We start from the raw sequence: 21,561 nt of genomic DNA, 5'->3' as shown, positions 1-21,561 counted from the left end.
TGTCTGTCTTTCTAAAGAAGCTCTAAACACGGAATTCCAGCTTTCTCATTAGCTTCTGTGATGGCTCTCCAGGGTCTACGAGCTGGAGATCCTCAGTGACTCTTCATGCTTAATTGTCTGGAAAACGCCCTTCACTGATAGTTGCACTGCACTTGGAGCCAAGGGTCCTGAAGCATGCCGTTCCTCATGGCTTGTCTCCTGTGGCCAGGCCCAGCTTGCCAGCTTTTCAGTTGAAGAAGTCACACTCGTTGCATTGATACACCTAATAGTTCTTTAAAATGATTTGTGTGTGTGTGTGTGTGTGTGTGTGTGTGTGTGTGTGTGTGTGCTCTGTTGGACATGATAGAGGCTCCTGGGTGCTTTGAGGACGAAAAGATTTTAAAGGCCCTGAAGGACCTGGCTCCCATGGACATATTCACGTACAGCTTCTTCAAGGCCAAGGGGACTGACTGTCATTCTGAGCGTGCTCTTAATTTTCAGTTCTCTAGCTTTTGTCCATTCTTGTCCTCTCTGGCTAAAGTGCAATCCCATCATCCCTACTGATCAAAATTGCTCTGATGTCAGAAACCAGTATTGGAGTCAGTCGAGCCAGTCTTGGTAGATCTCGCATAAATCCATGTATACATTCTACAAATATCCACTGAACACCTGCTCCATGCAAGGTTTGGTATATGTACCTGAACAACCATTGTAAGCACAGCACGTGTTTTACTGCCCTCTTAGTCATCCTTGTAAGTGCTAATTAGGCAATCTGTACAAAGAATTGGAGTTGAATATCTATTTACAATAACTTGTTTTCTTAATGAGTTGATTCATTTGGCCAATAGGAATGCCTCACAATTCCATTGTTTGTAGGCTATCATTATTTCATTTCATCTTAACTCCAAGATTTTTTCTGTTTCCCTTTTATAAAAGGAGAACCTGGCATCACAGGATTTAAGTTGGACAACTTAAGCTAGTATCAGATCAAGGATGAGTTTCCTGGCTTTTTTTACTCCTCCTCCAATTTCACCATCTCTATCATATGCAAAGGAAGATCTTTATGAAAGAAGGATAAATGATAATAGCTCTAATCTCTAAAAGAAAAAAGTATAGATAGCTGTCAAAGACATTTTAAAAATAATTGAAACTTCTGGTATTTGAAAATAAAAGTCTATCTTATTTCTTTGACCAAAATAATATAAATCTAAAAGATATCAACATCTGAAGTTGACAAAGTTTATTGAAATTTGCTTTATGGTCGCCACAAGTCCCCACCCCCAAACCAGGTTAGTTGGCCCTGTCAGTCTTCTTGTGGAGCTCTGTCCCTGCTGAGTCCTTCTGTCCTTCCACAAGGCCTCTGGGCTCCACCCAATGTTTGGCCATGAGTCTCAGCATCTGTTTCAGTCCATTGCTTCTCAGTGGAACTTCTCAGAGGACAGCTATGCTAGGTTCTTCTGTGCAGGGGTTGGCTCTCTCCCATGACGTGGGTCTCAGATTGGGCATTCCCTCAATCTCTGCTCTATATCTCTGCGTATCTTGTAAGCAGGGTAAATTTTGGGTTGAGGTCTTCCTGGAGAGGTTGGTGTTCCCCTCCTTCCACGAGGAGTCCACTCTGCTTAGAGGGTGGCCTCTTCAGTCTCATGACACCCTACTGGGGTCTCAGCTAGAAGCACCCCGATATCCTCCCAGGAACCTACCCTGTTGTAAGTCTCCAGCTTGTCACAGAGATGCCCCCTCCCACAGTTTCTTTTCTCTCGGCAAGCCCTCTGTCATCCGCCTCCCCCCCCCCCATGTCATCCCTGCCCTCATTTCCCTCAGCACTCCCTCTCCTACCCTGTTCCCTCTCTTCAACCATTTCAGCTGTCTGTTCTATTTTCCTTCTCAGTGAGATTCAAGCGCCCTCTCTTTTGGACTGGACCTAGTCACCCCACACATATGTACCAAATGGATAGCTTGGTCTTCATGTGGGTCCCCTAGTAAGTAGAAAGGAGGCTGTTTCTGACGTGGACTCTGTTTCCTGTGTTTTGATCACTTCCCCCTAGTGGGGCTGCCTTAACAGGCCACAGGGGAAGAGGATGCACTCAGTCCTAACGCAACTTGATGTGCTGGGGCAGGTTGGGGGGATTCTCTGTCTCTGAGGAACAGGCAAGGAGGAGTAGGAGAAGAGGGAGGGAAGGTGGGACCAGGAGGAGAGGGGGAGAGGGCTATGGTTGGGATATAAAGTGAATAAATTATTAATTAATTAAAAAAAAAAACAAAGAAAGAAATTTGCTTTATAATCACTTAAAGCTTTAAAAAAATTAGCAGTGTAATTTCTTTTTTTTATTTTATTTATTTATTTGTTTGCAGTGTAATTTCTCATGATGGTAAAAGTTTTAGTGTGAGTAATTTGCATTTCCAACCTTGTCTAGACTGTTGAAGTAATTTAGCATATCTATAGAGAAAAGGCAGCAATTACTAACCCACAAATATTAACATACTTCTCTCAGCTTGGAAATGTTCCCTTTTTATCTCTGACTTGATCCAGAGTTTTGTGGGGTTTTGCTTGTAATCCCACACCCCACCTTCATACTTTCAACCCGATATCTTATTTTTTTTTCTTTTACAAAATCTGTAAAGCTAGGTTTCTGAATCAGAAGACCCAGATCCAAACCCATCTCTGTAGTTTACTACATAAGTGGGAAGGTTTTAGGGGACCCAACGCTATTACAGTTTGGGAGCTCTTTCAAAAATACAAAAGCAGCTAGGCAGGGTGTTGCACGCCTGTAATCCCAGTACTAGGGAGTCACAGGCAGCCAGATCTCTGTGAGTTCAAGGCCAGCCTGGTCTACAAATCTACTCCAGCACAGCCAGGGCTACACAGAGAAACCCTGTCTCAAAAAAATGAAACAAACAAACAAACAAACAAACAAAAAAACTAGAAGTAGGATTGATTATTGCTTTTCAGTGGCAAAGAAAATCAAGACGCATCTGAAGACACCAAGATTTCAATCTTTTCTGAGCTTTCTTTAGGCAATTTGCCAGAAATGCTTAGCTAGAAGAACCTCTAGGTGGCTGCAGTCGGTGCCCTGAGACTCTCGGCACTCACAGGGACCAGGGCACATGATGCCTTTGACATTTAAGCATCAGCTAATAAATTCACCTCTACCAGTACGGTCTTGAGCAGGTGGAATAAATCCCAGGCTTCAGTCTGCTCCTTCATCAGGAGGACTCAGGTTACAGTTAGGCACAGGGAAATCAGTAAGTTGTATTGGAAATCATGGAACTGCACTGAGGCCAGTTACCAGAGCCCAGGTGGTGAATACTGTCTAAGAAACACCCGGCAGTGTGTCCCGCTCCGGCGAGGCCAGTTTCTTTCCAAAATATTATTGTCACTTTTCAGCAAGCAATCTCGACCTTGCTTTATTACAGCACTTTTAATGGGTTTTGTTGTTGTTGTTGTTGTTTTAGAATAGCAGGCTTTGCACGTTTCTACCAATGCTTCACTAGCAATGAAGGCCAAAACGGGAATGCAGCAAAGCATCGCTTTATCTGGGTCTTCCCCTTAATTATCCCTCCCGAAGACAATGCCTAATAAGATCTGGTTCCCCCCTCCCTCTCCACCCCCGATCCCCAGAGCACTGAAGCCTCTAGAAAATGAGGGTAGAGGACTCCAGAGATTTCAACGGCTCTGGCCTGTGAGCAGACGGGCCATTCATAACTTTGTAGTCTCTGATTCAGAGCCATCTCCAGTGAGTTTGCTGCCCAAGCTGGTCTGCATCCTGAACAGAAGCCTGGAGACACTGTTTCACGCCTCGTTGGAGGTGCACACTGCCCAGGGCTGGCCTCTCTGCTGGCCTGAAGTCATTGCAGGGACTTGGGCTCTGTCAGCTCCTTTTACAGTCTCTGTGGAGGAAAATCCAGTTTGGGCTGCACAGACTTTACAGTTCTTCCTGCTGGGACATCGTCCTCGAGCTTAACTGTCCCCCACAAAGGCTTCTATAAGCTATTTCCTGTTACTGCTTTCTCGACAGGAACATACTTCCCTTTGTTGACTGAGCTAAAAAAAAAAAAAAAAGTTTGAAAAGGGCATGTTTGTTTGTTTGTGGTAAATAAAAGAAGAACAAAACCTTGGCAGTGGCCAATGGACGTTGTACCTCAGTCACTACTCCATAGCTCACTGAATGCCTCTGAAATTATTGTTGTTGGTTTTGGTTTTTTGAGACAGAGTTTCTCTGTGTAGCCTTGGCTGTCCTGGACTCTCTTTGAAGACCAGGCTGGCCTTGAACTCACAGTGATCCGCCTGCCTTGCCTGCCAGGGTTAAAGGCGTGCACCACCACGCCCAGCGCCTCTACAACTATAATTACCTCAGCCACAGCCCAGAGTTAGCTGTCTTTCTGTGATACTGACAGAAGGAATGGAAGGAGGAACTATCAGGTGAGTAGGAGACATTAAACCAAACAGAGCTGAGATGACAGAGAACAGGAAAACAGCCACACACAGCCTGGGATAACAGGAGAGTCAAGTCACAGAGTGGGAGGTGACTTTTGTTTAGTACCGCACCGACACCACCATGATGTGTCTGTGCTAATCTTTACTGTTCTCCTTCTCATATTAAAGAAAGCAAGGCTGGGTAGAGTACGCACGGAGCCCTGGATTTGATCCCCAACACGTCGTGAAACTGGCTTTGGTAGCACATGCCTATAATCTCAGTGCTTACAAAGTGGAGGGAGATGAATTAGGAGTTCAAGGTCAGCTCTGCCAGGTGGCGCACGCCTTTCATCCCAGCAGTCAGGAAGGCAGAGGTAGGCGGATTGCTGTGAGTTCGAGGCCAGCCTGGTCTACAAAGTGAGTCCAGGACAGCCAAGGCTACACAGAGAAACCCTGTCTCAAATAAAAAACAACAAACCAACCAAAGAAATTCAAGGTCATCCTCAGCTATATAGCAAGTTTGAGCTGAGGCTTCATGAGACCTTGCTGAAAAGGAAGGAAAGAAGGAAGGAAGGAAAAAAGGAAGAGGAGGAGGGGGTTGGGAAGATGTCTCAGCAGTTAAGAACACTTACTGGTCTTCCAGAGGACCCGGGTTCAGCTCCCAGCAGCTACATGAAAGCTCACAACTGTCTGTAACTCCAGTTCCAGGGGATCCAACTCTCACAAATGCAGGCAAAATACCAATGTATATTAAATAAAAAGTTATTTAAAAAGAAAGAAAGAAAGAAAGAAAGGGAGGGAGGGAGGTAAGTAATGTATATTTTAAGTTCTTGGAAATGAGATAGTTGAATACACTTAAATAAACAGATAATATTTATAGCAGTTATCCTGTAAGGCAGAAACCTTATCTTGAATGTTAAATTTAAGATGTGTGAATTTCAGTCATAGGGGAAAGGAATAAGGGGAAAATGGGAGGGAGGGAGGAATGGGAGGATTCAAGGGATGAGATAACAATTGAGATGTAATATGAATAAATTAATAAAATATATTTTTTAAAAGATGTATGAATTTTAAAGTTAAAGTTAATAGTTAAATTAAAATTAAATTAATTTTAAATGTTAAATTTGTGAAAGCAGAGGAAAAAAACCTGCTTGATTTATTACCTTTCGATATTACAGTAAACCTTAGATTTTACCTCTTGAGATACTTGACCCAAACTCACACACTAGATTCTATCAAATTAAAAAGTTTCTGAGGCCTGGTATGGTGGCACATGCCTTTAGTCCCAGCACCCAGGAAGGCAGAGGCAAGCTTAGCGCAGTGACTTCAAGGCCAGCCTGGTCTACAGATGGAGTTCCAGCACAGCCAGGACTACAAGAGAAACCCTGAATCAAATACTGTAACCAGCTTAACCTCTACAGCCCCTCTGTTGGGACCTACTTTAGTTCCCAGCATGACTGAGGCTCTTCTGTTAACACCAGTTCTTACCATCCAAGTCTCCATTTTGATTATAAGGTGAAATTAAGTTCAAGTTCTTAGACCCTACATGCCTGAAGCCAGGATAGTTCAATACTTGCTGCTTATACTAAAACAATAAATGATAAATGCATGTTCTACTTGGGTTAAAGATAAATAATGTTCTATTAGAGTTAAGGCCGCAACATCCTGCTATGCTCCTTACTCCCAGAGAGTTGGAAAGCCCCCAGGAGCTCTCCTACCCTAAATCCCAGCCAATCAGCTTTAAACGCTCTGTCTAGCTACTTGGTTACATTGTGCTCAGAACGAAATCCATTCTTCCTGTGTTTAAAATGATGTAATGCTGCCCTCCCCCTTGCTTCCCACGTGGTTACCTGGTTGTTACCTGGTTATGGTTTTTCTTATAAAAAGCCTGCCTTAGAAGCAGACCAATGTCACATTCTGCTTCCTAAATTCCAACTCTGGCCCTGAGTGGTCAGTTCTTGTTAACAATGTCACAGTCTGAATTTACAGGCTGTGGCCCTGACCAGTCAGTTCTTGTTCAGCATTCAAATAAACTTCCATCAATCTGAATCTGGTGTTTAAGTGGTCAGTATGCAGCTATTCCTGAACCCTAACAGAAAAGCGAAAATAAATTAATAAATTTTAAAAAATAAAAGGTTTCTGAAGTGTATAGTCAGTGTGAGGGAACTTTCTTTACATCCATAGAACCTGGGTTCAATCTACATGAAGGCACATACATACATACATACACACATACATACATACATACATACATCACACATATTTACTTCTGTTCAGCAAAGGTAATAATTACCTGAGCGGAGAGATAGCCTACAAAATTCTGACCAGCTACTCTTCCAATAAAGGATTAATATTCAGATTATATTAAAAATCCTAAAAATTTTAACACCCAAAGGAATAATAATTCAACAAACAGATGAGCAAATAGACTAATCAGACACTTCTCAAAAAAAAGAAAAAGAAAAAAAGAAAAAGAAGTGGATAATGTATGGGAAAATGTTGAACATCTTTAGTCATCAAGGAAATGCAATTTCAAATTATGTTACAATTTCATCATATCCCCATTAGAATGGTCATCATCAAGAAAATGAAAATATTGTATTATAAACTCTGAGAGAAATGTTAGGAGGAAAGAAGGAATATTTACACATTGTTGAAGTGGGTACAAATTAGTGTAACCACTACAGAAACCAGAAAAATGGTTTAAAAAAAAAAACTAAAAATTGAGCTATCTTACTACACCCAAAGGAATCAGATGCGATACAGTAGACTTTGAAAGTCATGCCCAGGTATGCATCTGCCTGCTGCAGCTGTAGCCTCTGGCTCACATTCTCCCAGCAGGAGTCCTAGAAGGCAAGCATATGCATGCGTACACACACACACACACACACACACACACACACACACACAGAGAGAGAGAGCTTTCACACACATGTACACATATGTGCATGCACACACAATGGAAGCAATGACAGCACAAATAGGTGAGTGGCTAATGTGTGGCAAGAATTCGGAAAAGGCAGAGTGCCTTACAATGGAGAACTATCCTGCCTCATCCATGAACCATGCCTCTCAGTAATACTCCACACCTTTGGCTTCTCCATTCTTTGTACTGTCCTTTTAGCAAATGGGCATCTGTCTGCTTCCTCTGATGCTACTCCTGGTCATCCTTGCCCTGTGTGGGAAGATACCGAGAGCAGAAGAGGCATGGTCACTGTGCATTCAGGCTGGGTTTCTTCTGCCTGTGGTTGTACCAAAGGGGAAAGAACTATATTAGCCCAAGGCCGTCGCCAGGGACCTAGCAGAGGGCCTTGACTCATGCACTCTAACCTTATTCCCTTCCCCTCCCATCAAGCCCCTTCTTCCCAAGTCTTCCTTCATTTTGTCCTTTCTTTTCTTTGATATGTGGCCCACTGCATTTAACTGGGGTTGTTTCCAAGAGCATGGGTAGGGTAAATTTATTTAAGCAAGGGCACCTTACCAGTTCCTATGCTATTGAGGAATATGACTACCCCTCCCCAGCAGCCACGGTCCACCACTCTAGAAGGGTGGGAGTCCCAAGACCCATCCCCATCTATGACAGAGGATTGATGAGCTTTTATACATGTGTTCACAGCTGCTTGTGAGTTCATACATGTAATAGTCATGTCACATCCAAAAGACAGTGTTTCCTAGCACTTTTTTCTATCCTCTAGCTCTTACATTCACCCCTCTTCTGTACTGTTCCCTGCACCTTTAAATGAACACTTTAAGGAATCACATCTTCTGATATGTGTCCTTGCCCAAGAGCAAATCTCATTTCTAGGCAGCTAATGTGCAATGAAGACCTGGTCTTCTCACCTCGACTTGAATAGCTGGAAGAGCTACTGAGTTTCAGAGATGACCATGGAGTATCAGAGGCCTTCACAGAGACCAACAGCCTAGCTTTTTCCTGGCAATTCTATTTTTGCTAGGTGGCCTAAGCACTCCTTATGCATTGCCTGCCTGCTAATTTTGACAGTCTGTCTCCCATAGAATGCATGGCCTACCAGGGTAGGTTTACTTCAGGAACCTCTTCTGTACTGTCCCCTCTTCTGTCAATACCTCCAGGCACACTCCTAGCCTTGAGTCTTTGGTTTGAGACAGTGTTTCTCTGTGTAGTCCTGGCTGCCCTCCCAAGTGCTGGCATTAAAGGCATGCACTACAACAACACCTGGCTTGCCTATTGTTTTGGTTTTTTTGAGACAGTGTTTCTCTGTGTAGCCCTGGCTGTCCTAGACTCACTTTGTAGACCAGGCTGGCCTCAAACTCAAGAGATATGACTGCCTCTGCCTCCCAGGGTGCTGGGATTACAGGCATGCACCACTGCATCCAGTGCCTTACTGTCTTTAAACATGGAACTGTTGATGGCCAAACTCTGCCCAGACAGAATAAGCAAATCCTCAATAGTTCCTGCCTCACAAATATGTCTCTCAGAAATATTGGGCCAGAAGACTGAAGATGATGCTCCAATGTTATAAAGAATTTTGGGTGACTATTCAGGTAGCAAACTGTCTGTCATCTTCTCATTTGGGAAGCTGCTAACCTGCACTCCCTGTATACTCATGTAATTAGGTAATTAATAATTTTATTCCTTCTCAAGTCTCTGATGGTGTTGAAGACCAGATAGTTTAGTTTTACAATTAAGCTTAGTTGTTTAGGGGTTAAGATGTTTTTATGTCTAGATAGATGTTTTAAGTTGATAATGACGAGATATGATAGATACTGATTTACATTCAGAATTTTAGATACACCAAGATAGGAAAGATGTTTTCTTTAAGGCTGTCAAATACAAATAGCCAAAACACTATGAATGTAACACACACACACACGTATATATACATATATGTAATACATACATATATATTATGTATATATAATTCCTGATTGTTTCATGGTTCTTCTTGCTGTAAGTAGTTTATTGTATATATGTGTAATAATATAAATGTATATGTAAAAATTTTTAATAAAAAATTGTAAAAAAAAAATGGAACTGATTCTTTTTTCCCCCAAGTCTTTGCCTAGTCTTCCCCAATCTGTTTGCTTGTTTTCCTCAGGCTAATCAGTCTAAGATTCATCAGTTCAGACATAATTTTCTCCCAAGGAAAACAAATGCTTTTTCTTTATCACAACCTCATATGAAACACCAATTATTTCCCACATAGCAGTTAGGATTCCGTCCGTCTGCTCTTCCAGCAGTGCTGTTCAGATCTGCTCACCACTGCAATCTTTTTTTTAATGTATTATACTTTATTGATATTACATTCTGAATGTTATCCCCTCATTTGTATCTTCCCATTCCCACCCTTCCTCCCTCTCCCACCCTATTCCCCTCCCCTAGACCTCTGACAGAAGAGGACCTCCTTGCCCCTCCCCCCACTAGCCCTGATGAACAAGACAAACTGCTTGCTTCAGGGAGCTTACTATCCACTGAGAGAAGAAGGGGGTTGAAAATGCAGTATTTCTCTATTTTCCTAACGGAAAAGCCTAAGCCAATAATTTGCACAAGATCATAAACAAAAAAGAGAATTCAGATTAAACTCAAGATTGAGTCAGGAAATAGGGAGAAGCCACCGACTGTAACTTACTGAGTTATCTGTTGTGACCTGAAGTAGGCAATATTTTTTCTGAATTGCAGTAACCTCTTCTGTGAATGCCTAGTAATCCAGAATTGACTAGAGCTGTGAATGCATCAATTAGTATACAAAGAGTCTCTCACCACATGTTTTTAAGTCTATGATATGTGGCTGGTCTGAATTTCTTATGTGTAAAATGGACATTTTTTTTCTAATTTTATAAACTTCATTATAAAAAGAAACTTGCAAATAAGAACATCACACACTAAAAGTAACCAGAGCCAAAGTCCATACAACTCATGAATTTCTGTACAAAGAATAGGCATTAGGAACAGAAAGTGTGCTACAGATTGAATTTCACTTTCAGTATTTTATGTATTCATCCACAACCCAAAACAAAAACAAAATTCACAATAGAACTAGTAAAACTTAACTTTATATCATCTGCTATAACTCATATCCACTAACCTGCATTGTGTCCTTCCTTGTCAACCTGTATTTAGCCTTTCTTTTTTTTCTTCCTGTTATACTGTACCCACATGTACATTTGTTTACACACAGTTAGATTCTGCACATCAAAGAACATGTATGGTTGTTTTCTTTCTTGAAATTGTATGCCCTCACTTAATATTATGCATTCTAAGTTCATCCATTTTCCTACAAATTTTTTTCCAGTTAGGGCTGAGTAGTATTGCAATTTTTATATATACCAATTTTTCATTGTCTATTCGCCTTTTGATAGACAGCTAGCTTCATTCCACTTCTTTGGTATTGTAAATAAAGCAGCAACAAACACAAATATCTCTATCATAGGCTATGGAGTTCTATAGTAGGCTATGGAGTTCTCTGGGTATATGCCCAAGAGTGAAATAGCAGTCACATGGTAGTGGTATTTTAATTTTTTGATAAGTCTCCAAACTGATTTCCACAATGGCTGTATCAATTTGTGCTGCCATGGACAGTGAGTAGGTCTGTCCACCACATTCTGTCCGGTTGTTGTCACACTTGTTCTCGGGAGCCATCTGGCTGGTGTGTGCTGTTATCTCAAAGTAGTTTTAACTTCCATTTCTCTAATGGATAGGATATTGAACACTTTTTAAAATAATTATTAGGCTGAGTGTGGTGGCGCATGCCTGTAATCCCAGCACTCGGGAGGCAGAGGCTGGCGGATCACTGTGAGTTCAAGGCCAGCCTGGTCTACAAAGTGAGTGTAGGAGACCCAAGGCTACACAGAGAAACCCTGTCTAAAATAAAATAATTATAGGCCATTTGTGTTTCTTTCTTTTAGACCGTCTACTCAGTTCATTTGCCCATTTGTTGACTGACTGTTTTAGTTTCTTGGTATTAATTTCTGCAATTCATTGTAAACCCTGGATATCGGCCCTTTGTCTGAAGTGTAGCAAACATTGTGTTTCAAAGACTTAGAAAGAAAAAAAGAAAAGTACTCAATTTATAATTTTGTAAAGTAGTCCCATGTTAAATTTATACTTTTTGAATATACTGATTTTAACAAAATAGATCACTAAACTGTAAAAATTAGATATCTTCTCTCTTATCAGAGCTTAGGTAAGAGCAAAAGTCAGCAATCAGGTGAAAGGCCCACTGTCTGCTCAGTCCTGAGAGAACAGAGACCTCAGGAACAAAGACATTCCCATGAGTGAATTAGGTGATATTGACAGAGAAAGTCAATTCCAAATAAACAAGATATTAACACATGGTGTTATAAAGAAATGCAGCTGCCGAAGTATAAAGAATAGGTGGCATATAGTATCACATGTTAGGTAGGTGACTATTTGGTGACCAGAGAATATGCACACTTCTGTGGGGGTAGAAAGGAAAGCATAAACTTCAAGCTGAGGAGAAGGGCTGCTAAAAGGTTAATAGGTGGGCAACTGCAGAGAATTTAGAAGGAATTGTCTATCAAAGGTTCATGTAGTAAAACAGAATAAGCTCTTACTCATAAAAATATGATACATAATTACCCAGGAAGACGCCGTTTGCTGTGCTGTGCTGAAGCTTAAGGTAAGTTAGTTTAGCAGGAGAAAAGATCTTGGCATATGCTGGGGAGTAATGGCATTAAGTTCTGAGGGCTGGCTTTGTTACACGTAGGTAGAGTAGTGCCAGGAATAGTTCATCACATTTAGCTCTGGCTGAGCATTTTTATTTTCTTGTTATTCAACTTAGGCTTGATTTTTACAACTTACTGAAACAGAGAGAGAGAGAGCAGCTCTCCTGTTGTTAATGTGGCAGCTTGTATTTTTACAAGCTGTGAGCACATGCATAAAATCAGCATCTACAGCAAGAAAGAGCATTGCAGCACCCTACATACCCACTCATGCAGAGTGACCACCATCCCAACTTCTTACAGCATTTATTAGCTTTGCCTGGCCTTACACTTTTATGTAAATTGAATCATGTATGATGTAATCTTTTGCACCCTATGCTTAATCTTAATCTCAACCTTAATGATTAATTTTAATCAGTCTGTATCATGGACAACTGAAGTCCAGCTTCAGCATCATGTTTGGACAACTATCTTAACATAAGCCTACTTCATATCCACAGAACAGAATTACAAGAATTTTTATTCAAAGGAGTGCTGTAACATTAAAACAAAAATGTATACATAAGGACTTAGCATAATACCTGGCATCTGGCTGCAGCTGCTATACTGGACTCAACATCTTAGTCTGTGCAAGCCTCCATGGAACCATATAATGCTAGTTCTGTTTGGTGGGCAGGGGCAGGGGGGTGTTCACTCTCTCGGCTGAGTCCAAACATTCTACTCACGTGTAATAACAAACTTGGCTTCTGGCTCTAGTTCCCTTTTTTAGCCAAAGGAAAAGTATTTCTGTTACACATACATCCTTCATCTAGAAAATCAGCTTCTCTGTTACTGATGACCTTAATGAAATACCATGCTCTCTCAGAATATCCCCAGAATCTAGCACAGGGGCATGAGAAGTACTCAATAAGTAAGTGCTAACTGTTTTAGGACTTAAGAAATTGTCAGAATATACTTTAAACCTTTGAGCTATGATTGGCAAAGTCATAGTAGTTAAAACTGAACAGAGCTGAGAAGATGGCTCAGTAGGTAAAAGGTGCTTGCCTGGATTTCATCCACAGAACCCATGTGGTTTAAGCACATTCTATACTTGACACTTGAATAAGCATAGCAGTCCTAAGAACTTCAAGAAAAAAGGCAGTATATACTCTATGAAATTCACTGTGCTTCAAATCCAATAGCTTTAAATGTATTCATACCAAAATACTAAGTTTTCAAAGTTTCTACCACATTGGTCACAAAATTTCTCTTCCAAGTGTACTTTATCTGGTCTATGTCACATATTCTTGTTGAACATATCTGTACTCATTTTTAAAAAACTGTGAAAAGTTAATAACCCAAAGTATCTCTCTTGATTCAATTTACCCTCCACTACATAATACATTTTCAGTTCTCAAAGAATATCTCTTCAAATATTATTGTCTGTTTTACAATAGAAATTAAAGATCTGATTACCTGGCAGGCTTATCACTCCATAACTGATAAATAAAACAGCAAATTACATGGTTATAGAAAATGAACTAAAAGATCTTCAGAAAGTTTCTTGACTGTAAGGCAAAACTTGTTTTATTTCAAAAACTAGGAAATCAAAGCTATTTATAAATTTGTTGTGTAAATATAGGTAGTATTCCATGGTAATATTAAAACTCAACATTTTCTAAGCCCCAAGATTTTCTAAGCCCCACTGATAGAAATGAAATCATCATAGAAGCATGAAGGACAGTAAGAACATTTGTGAAGCACTCAGTAAATACTTCACAAGGCCTGTGCCATATGGCTGACGCTTTAACATTCTAAAGAGACAGTAGATAAAAGGGTAACACTGCAAACATAGGCATGAAAAAAGTATCATATATACATGTTCCTGGGAGAGCCAAGTCACCAGTAGGATTGAAAATGAAGTGTGGAAACCAGCCCCAGGTAGACAATAAATAAGAATCATTATTATTAGGCAGCCCTAGAGATTTGATCCATCTACAGTTCTATTTATAACTGAGGTAAGAATGTATATAGTCCTCTGCAGTGTTATTTTACATACAAATGAAAAGAATTCTGGTTTCATATATAGTGTTTCAAAATCCTGTAAGCCTTCTACTGAGAGGTAAACTCCTTCTCAGTGAGTTAATTTCAACAGACTGCTAAGCCTAAAAAAACTGAATAATGGTGATGAACTGACTAAAATAATGCAATATTGCCAAAACCTGACTGGTGGGCACTTGGCCTTCCCAGATGAGACTCTTAACATCAGGGCAGTTTTTTGCTATTTCTATAAAATGAAGCCCAAAGCAATGTGCAATAATTCAAATAAAGAAATAAGCATGGCCATATACACAGTCTTTTTTTTTTTTTTTTTTTTTTTTTTTTTTGGTTTTTCAAGACAGGGTTTCTCCGTGTAGCCTTGGCTGTCCTGGACTCACTTTCTAGACCAGGCTGGCCTTGAACTTACAGTGATCTGCCTGACTCTGCCTCCCGAATGCTGAGATTAAAGGCATGCACCACCATGCCCGGCTGCACAGAGTCTTTATGACATATTTCAATGTGGGGGTTGAAAGAAGCTAAGAGATTATTCAGTGGATGAACAAAGGAAAAGCAATTCCATTTTGAAACACAACAAAGGAAGGGCAGATCCAGGTTGGCAAAAAGAAATCTGCTTTGAACATTTTATTTTCAATGTCAACAAAAGTCACATGGAAGTATTTAAAAGAAGTTGAAAATGTTTCTGAATGAAGCTTGGAGAGGACACGTTTGTTAACAGATGAAATCACCTGCAAAGGGAGTTCTAAGAACTCAGTGTCCGACTCAGGTCCTGAGGGTTCAATCATCCACGATACAGAGCCGAAGTGAAATGAGCAACACCAAGCCAACTTGTACACAGATGCTTTATTTGGATGTTAGTAGATTTCAACATTGTCTGCAAGATTCTCTTACAATGCAAAGTTTTCTCATATATTAAAAAACTCAATTTAGTCAATGTAATTGCTGTATTAATGTGAAAACCTTACAACAAAACACAGTATTGGAATGTGTGTAGTCAGTTTCCATGCATGTGTGGCTGCTACCTGTATGTCTGGCATCTTCAGAAAAAAATTGAAGAATTCAAATGAACAGTAAAAAAGATGACTTAAGATGCCTGACATGTTTCTGATTACAAATCTTGCAAAAAGCAACAAAGCAGTTAACTGGAGGATTCAACCAACACTAACCCAAATATATACTATGTCCCATAAGCCCAGGCTTATATACAATATATTAACATTTGTGTTAACTTAATGCTCAAGGAAAATTATGTTTTAAAATATGTAGCGTGTCTGAGACATTTTACTTTGGCAATTGAAGACTACTGTAACCAATGCAGCTAAAGGCCACATTTTTACAAAATGAATTATGTGCTATTATTACCCCAAAGTAGCTGAAATGATATAGTATGATTTTCTTCCACAATCATTGGTTTTACAAAGCAAAATTTCTGTGAGAAGTTCATTAATTAGAAAAAAATCAACATATTTAACATGCTAAGAAGATTCAAATTGTTTTACCTATTTGCTATCAGGAAGGCATAATCTTAGAACCACCATACATATTCTTTACTTCTCACTAACATATAGTTTGCAAAAACTAGCAATTGGATTTAAAGCTTAAAACCCCTTTAGGTCTACTGCTGAAGAACTAGGCATTAAAATATTCAGTAGTTCCATCTCTATTAACAGATAAATATATATATATATATTTTTGTTTTAATCTTAAGCTGTTTGGTTTGGTTTGCTTTTGAGGCATAGTGGTGTTTTGGTCTTTGTAAGAACCTGCTTGGGAATAGTTGAATCCATCAGTTAACTTGACAACTTGCCATCATTTGCTATCTTTCACACAGTGCAAGTGGTAGAGCTCTTTCCATCTCTCATAGCAGCAAGCCGGTTCTGCTACTCTGTATAGCAGCATACTTCAGGAGTGGAGAGGGAGAGAGTGTGTCAATTATAAATAATCAAACTACAGTGTACAATTCTATTTGCCTGTCAGTGTTTAGGTTGACAGCACACCATTATATGTCTCAAAAAATTACATAAAATCTCTACCACAGAAGCAAAGACATTCTTTCAAAAAGAAATAAAATAAGTGCAAACACCTAAACAGGCAACTGAAGCAACTGCTGAAACCTGGAAACACAAAACATTTATAAAAGGACAAAATATTTGTATAAATAAAGATAATATTTTCTACTTCTGAAACATTGAGTAAATACAATAAACTCCTAAGTGCAGACTGTTTTAGGGAGCAAGGTACCATATTGTTTTTTAAACAAAATGAAAATTTCAAACACATATACAAATCACCAGATTAATTTATATGACTCTCCAATATAATTTAAAAGAAAATATTAAATTATTATTTAGTACATTTTAGAACTACTTTATAACCAACATGATTTAAAGGATATAGTGCAATATTTAGGTAGATGTGACATACAGTATAGATATTGTATTCTTTGCAGCTATAAATTAACTATCTCATACTTGAAAGTCAAAGTTATTCTTTACTGTGTTAGCTGTAATGACAAGAAACAACACTGGATCTAGACACCCTGTATATATATATATATATATATAAATATCTACATTTAAGCTTTAAAAATGAAAATAAATTATAAAAACAGACATCTTTCCAATTTACACAGTTTCCCTGCTCCTACATATTGTACAATACATTCAACAAACTCTCAGCTCCTCTGAGACTTTAAAGAAATACTGACTCCACCAGTAAGGAAAAGCTCATTTCAATGCTTTTTTAGTACTATGCACAAATAAATATGCTTAACACTGTAGTTAATTTCATTGTTTTTGAAAAATACCAAAATTAGTAGTGCAACTTTCTAGCTTCCTTGAGACTCCTTCCCACTGTATTTCCTTATAAATGGTGTCTACATAAGTCAGCACACATGCAGAAGTACTTCAAAAGGCCCCATGCCACCTAAACACAGACTGTCATAGAGGTCACACATACTTGTTTATATCAGACTACAGCCTTGAGAAAGTAGCGATGTATATTATGTAATGAAATTAAGGATAATTTACTTTGGAATTACACATGAACATCCTTATATTCCCTTTTTGTTATTTAAAAACAAAATTTAAAACTCTCATTTCTTAAAAATATAAATAATGAATCTGCCTACCCCTTACTTTACGTGGCTTTTTTGTTTTTTGTCTGTCCAATATAGAAAAAAAGTACAAACCATTTTAGGGATGTATTGAAACCTTTAAAAGAATTGAGATAAATTTCATTGTGACCTAATCTAGCATAAGATACAGTAAGGGGTCAAGACATCTTATCAGCTTTACTAACAGTTAGAGTATTAGAGCTCTTGACGTGCTGCTGGCAGCTGTGTAAGTGCTCAGATATCTTCTTGCTTGTTCAGTCATGATAAGTTGGTCTTCTGTCTTCCCATACACCACTGTTTCCCATTCACAATTTGACTGTGAAGGAAATATCAATGTGAAAATTAGTAAAATTAACTACCCAAACCACTTCATAATTAGAGTGTGTATGTGCTGTGTATGTACACGTGTACATGCATGCACATGTGTGTGTGACTTCTACACAAATATGTGGAAGTCAAAGGACAGCTTTCAGGAGCCAGTTCTCTCATTCTACCATGTGGGCTGCGGAACTCAGGTCATCAGGATTGGCAGCATGCACCTTTATCTAGTAAGCCATATTGCCGGTCCATATAACTAGACTTAAAAATCAATTATTTTGACTAGGAATTTTATAAGTAATTGTTGTAAAGTATTTTGATAATAATATTGTCTTTTTTTCAGGACAGAGTTTCTCTGTGTAGCCTTGGCTACCCTGGACTCACTTTGTAAACAGGCTGGCCTCGAACTCGTAGCAATCTGCCTGCCTCTACCTCCTGAGGGCTGGGATTAAAGGCATGAACCACCACAACTGGCAACATTGGCACTTTTAAAAGGAGGTATATTTTTAAACACATACTAAAATATTTATGATCAATTTTTGTGTAATTATTTTATATATATATATATATATATATATATATATATATATATATATATATATATATATATATATATATTTCACTAGCCTGTGGTGGCAGTATAATAGTTTTGTTCCCAATAATTCTCCACAAATCAAATGAATCATAACAGGAAAAGAAATCAAACTGGTTATCTCTTTTTGCCCCCTAATTTTGCAGAAGTTTTAAAGAGAAGAGCTATAAGTATAGTTCAGTGGTAGAGTAGAGTCTAGCATGTGGGAGGCTCAGGAGGGGTCCCCAGTACCAAGAAAGAAAAAAAAGGACTTAAAGGGAAGATGTCAAAAAATGAAACAGAAGTGTACCCTCTTTGTTTTATCTTTATCAAAGGATAAAGGTTTCTACATGACATGTCAGAGCCACTACATAATGAACTGTCCTAAGAAGCACTAAGTCTTAGATCCTGTCTCAAAACAACAACAAAAACAAACAAAAAACAAAAACACTCTAAAAATCTCGGGCTAACAAGTCCAATCGTACAGATGTTATGTGCACTGAGGAATGAGTCTCTCTCAAACCAAGGCCTGCTTCCAGTGACAAAATAATTTTTATTGTACTTTTCAATTTAAACTTTAAAAGAAAAAGTATAGCTTGTAATCGATAAGTTCAAAGTGATCATTGACTAAACAACAACAAAAATCACTAAAGAAACTATAAATCCGTACCTGAAGACTCTTTTCCAATTTGACAGCTTTACAAGTGTTAGGGTTTGGTTTCTTTTTAGTAAGTGTATATGTTTTGTTGGCTGAATTTATATCTTGTTTTTCAGGAGTCAAGTTGCACCTATTGTCATGTATTTCCAATAATGGTATCATTAATAAAGATGTTGTAAGTATATTTTCTGACTAAGAGAAAAAAGAAAGAGGAAAATAACTAATTCAAAAATAGAGACAAGAGACTACTGAGTAGGTGGTAATGGAAGCCCTGTTCGTTTTCCTCCTAGGAAGCATTTGGCGCTGATGAAATTTCTAATGCTATATCTTGGTAATTATTTAAAATAATTTCTAGTGCTATAGTAATATTTTGGTAATTCCATAAGATACTAAAATTTAAAGCTTTGTGAACCACCATTTTTTGACATCATACAAAAGGCTAACTTCTCTCAAAATAAAATTAGTTTAAATAATAATATATTCTTCATAGATAATACATTCTCTCTGAATTAGGCAATATAATCCTAAATTTTCTGTGACTCTCTTTTAAATGATCTGGCTAAGCAATACATATGAAATGAGAACCACCATGACACAATACAGCCATTTAAAAGCATGTATGACTATTCCATTTCTTTTCTGAGTTATGGAAGAGGGTGTGGGGAGGGGAGCAAGGGTGGGGATCAGGTGTGGAAAGAGCAGAAGTGGGAAGACTAGGAGAGAGAAGGATGGGAAGCCGAGGTGGGAGGGCATCTCTGAGACAATCTGGAGACTCGTGACAGGGTAGGCTCTTGAGAGAATATGGGGGTGACTCTAGCTGAGACGCCTAGCTGTGGAGGACATTAAGACAGAAGTGTCCACCTCCTAGCTAGGCAGGACTTTCAATGGAGGGAGGGGGACACCAACCTACCCACAAAAAACTTCAACTCAAAATTTACCCTGCCTACAAGAAGCGCAGGGATAAAGATGGGACTAGCCAACCAACAACTGGCCGAATGTGAGACTCACCCCACACACTATTAATGATGCTCTGCTGTGCCCAGACAGGAGCCTAACATAGTTGTCCTCTGAGAGGCTCCACCCAGCTGCAGATCGAAACAGATGCTAAGACCCACAGCCAAACATTAGGTGGAGCTCAGGGAGGATAGAAAAACCCAGAAAGGACAAGAACTCCTCAAGAAGACCAAGGGAGTCAACTAACTTAGGCCCATAGGGCCTTACAGAGACTGAAGCACCAACCAAAGAGCATGCGTGGACTGGACCTAGGCCATGATATGTATGTAGCGGCTGGGCAGCTTGGTTTTTCTTGTGGGTCCCCTAACAAGAAGAGCAGGGACTCTCTCTGACATGGACTCTGTTGCCTGCTTTTGGATCACTCTCCCTACCCTAGCTGGACTGCTTTGTCTGGCCTCAGTGTAAGAGGATGCAACTTGATGGGCTGGGGTGGGTTTGTACTGGGGGGAGTGGCTCCCCTTTTCTGAGGAGTAAGGGGAGGAGGAAAGGGAGAAGGGGGTGTGACAGGGAGGCAAGGAGGGAAGAGGCTACGATCGGGATGCAAAATGAATAAATTTAATATAAATAAATACATATTAAAACACGTATGAATTATTTACAAACCTGCATGTCTGAAATGTCTTCAGTTAGTAGCTGAGTGCCTTGTTCTTCTTTGTCCCAACTCTCTAAGGCTAGTGATTTTCTGACTTTCTTCACAGATGCAGAATGCTAAGAAAAATAATTTACAATGTAACATAGCCAAGTCTCTTGGACATGAGAAACATTCATTAGCAGTAATACTGGAAGAGCTGACATGAAAAAAGCACACCTGCAATCACAGCTCTCAGAAAGTGGAGGCAGGAGGCTTGCAAGTCTGAGGGCAGCCAAAGGCATAGGAAGACCCACCTCTAACTCTGGAAACAATGCATACACAATGCCCAGGGTTACCTCTTGTTTGCAGCTTCTGTACGCAGATTCATCTTCCTCTTTGAGGAATATGTCTGTTCCAGTTTCTTCTTTTAAAACTTCTCGAATGTCTTCTTCCAAGAAGGCAAGTGGCTGCGACTAAATTATTTTTTAAAAGGTTTTAAAAAGCAATTTCCAGAAATTCCTTTTTTATTTCTGTCTGTGTATAAAAACTAGTCTTTTGGCCTGACAAAACCACAAGCCTGACAACCCAAGTTCCATCCCTAGAGTCCATGGTGAAAGGAAAGAATTAATTCCCCAGAGCTGTCTCTAACTTCTTCAGGAGCACCCTGGCATGTACACACCCACAATTACAATAATAGTTTGGGTTTGTAGACCAGGCAGGCCTCAAACTCACAGAGATCTGCCTGCCTCTGCCTCCCATAAACTACCTTTTACACTTTTCCAATATTAACAAAATTATCTCCTACTTAATACAGATATTTAAATTATTAATCAGTTTATAGCAAAAAAATAATTACTTAAAAATATTAATGAATCCACCATTAAAATTACTAAAATTAGAACAAAATTTAAATCACCACTGAAGAAACAAAACTTAAGTATTTTTTATTTCTAATAAACATATAAAAATATGTAGTCTAGAATATTCTGGGCTTTTCTGAGGTTATTTTAAAGGTATCAGTGTTTATGAGAACACAAATAACTAAAACATTTCACATATATATTACTTTATGAACTATTGCTACCACAGCTACAAGAATAATAGTAGTGCCAACTAAGCACTCGCTAGAGTGAGACTAGAGACAAGCCCCTTTATTTTATTGTCTCTTTTAGCGTTACAAAAAAAACCAAACAAACAAACCTGGGAATACTTAATAATGTGTATA

At 39.1% G+C, this 21,561-nt stretch overlaps 1 protein-coding gene across 4 annotated transcripts in view; it reads right to left on the bottom strand.

Moving 5' to 3' along the window:
* Positions 1 to 17,329: 17,329 nt before the first annotated feature.
* Positions 17,330 to 21,561, bottom strand: part of Mybl1 (MYB proto-oncogene like 1) — a 34,686-nt gene continuing 30,454 nt past the window's right edge. The window contains exons 13-16 of one of the 4 annotated variants that reach the window (XM_051159319.1): positions 20,693 to 20,809; positions 20,369 to 20,473; positions 18,764 to 18,943; positions 17,330 to 17,520 (exon numbers count right to left, since the gene is read on the bottom strand). In XM_051159319.1, coding sequence (XP_051015276.1) covers positions 17,392 to 17,520; positions 18,764 to 18,943; positions 20,369 to 20,473; positions 20,693 to 20,809 — 531 coding nt within the window. In that variant the 3' untranslated portion in view covers positions 17,330 to 17,391. The remainder of the gene's footprint in view (positions 17,521 to 18,763; positions 18,944 to 20,368; positions 20,474 to 20,692; positions 20,810 to 21,561) is intronic. The other 3 variants (XM_051159321.1, XM_051159320.1, XM_051159322.1) reach the window with 3 other exon arrangements.

This window comes from Acomys russatus, chromosome 2 (genome assembly GCF_903995435.1).
Source record: "Acomys russatus chromosome 2, mAcoRus1.1, whole genome shotgun sequence".
Lineage (NCBI taxonomy): Eukaryota > Metazoa > Chordata > Mammalia > Rodentia > Muridae > Acomys > Acomys russatus.
Note: the sequence above shows the minus strand (reverse complement) of the source record. Positions and strands in the feature narration are given on the sequence as shown.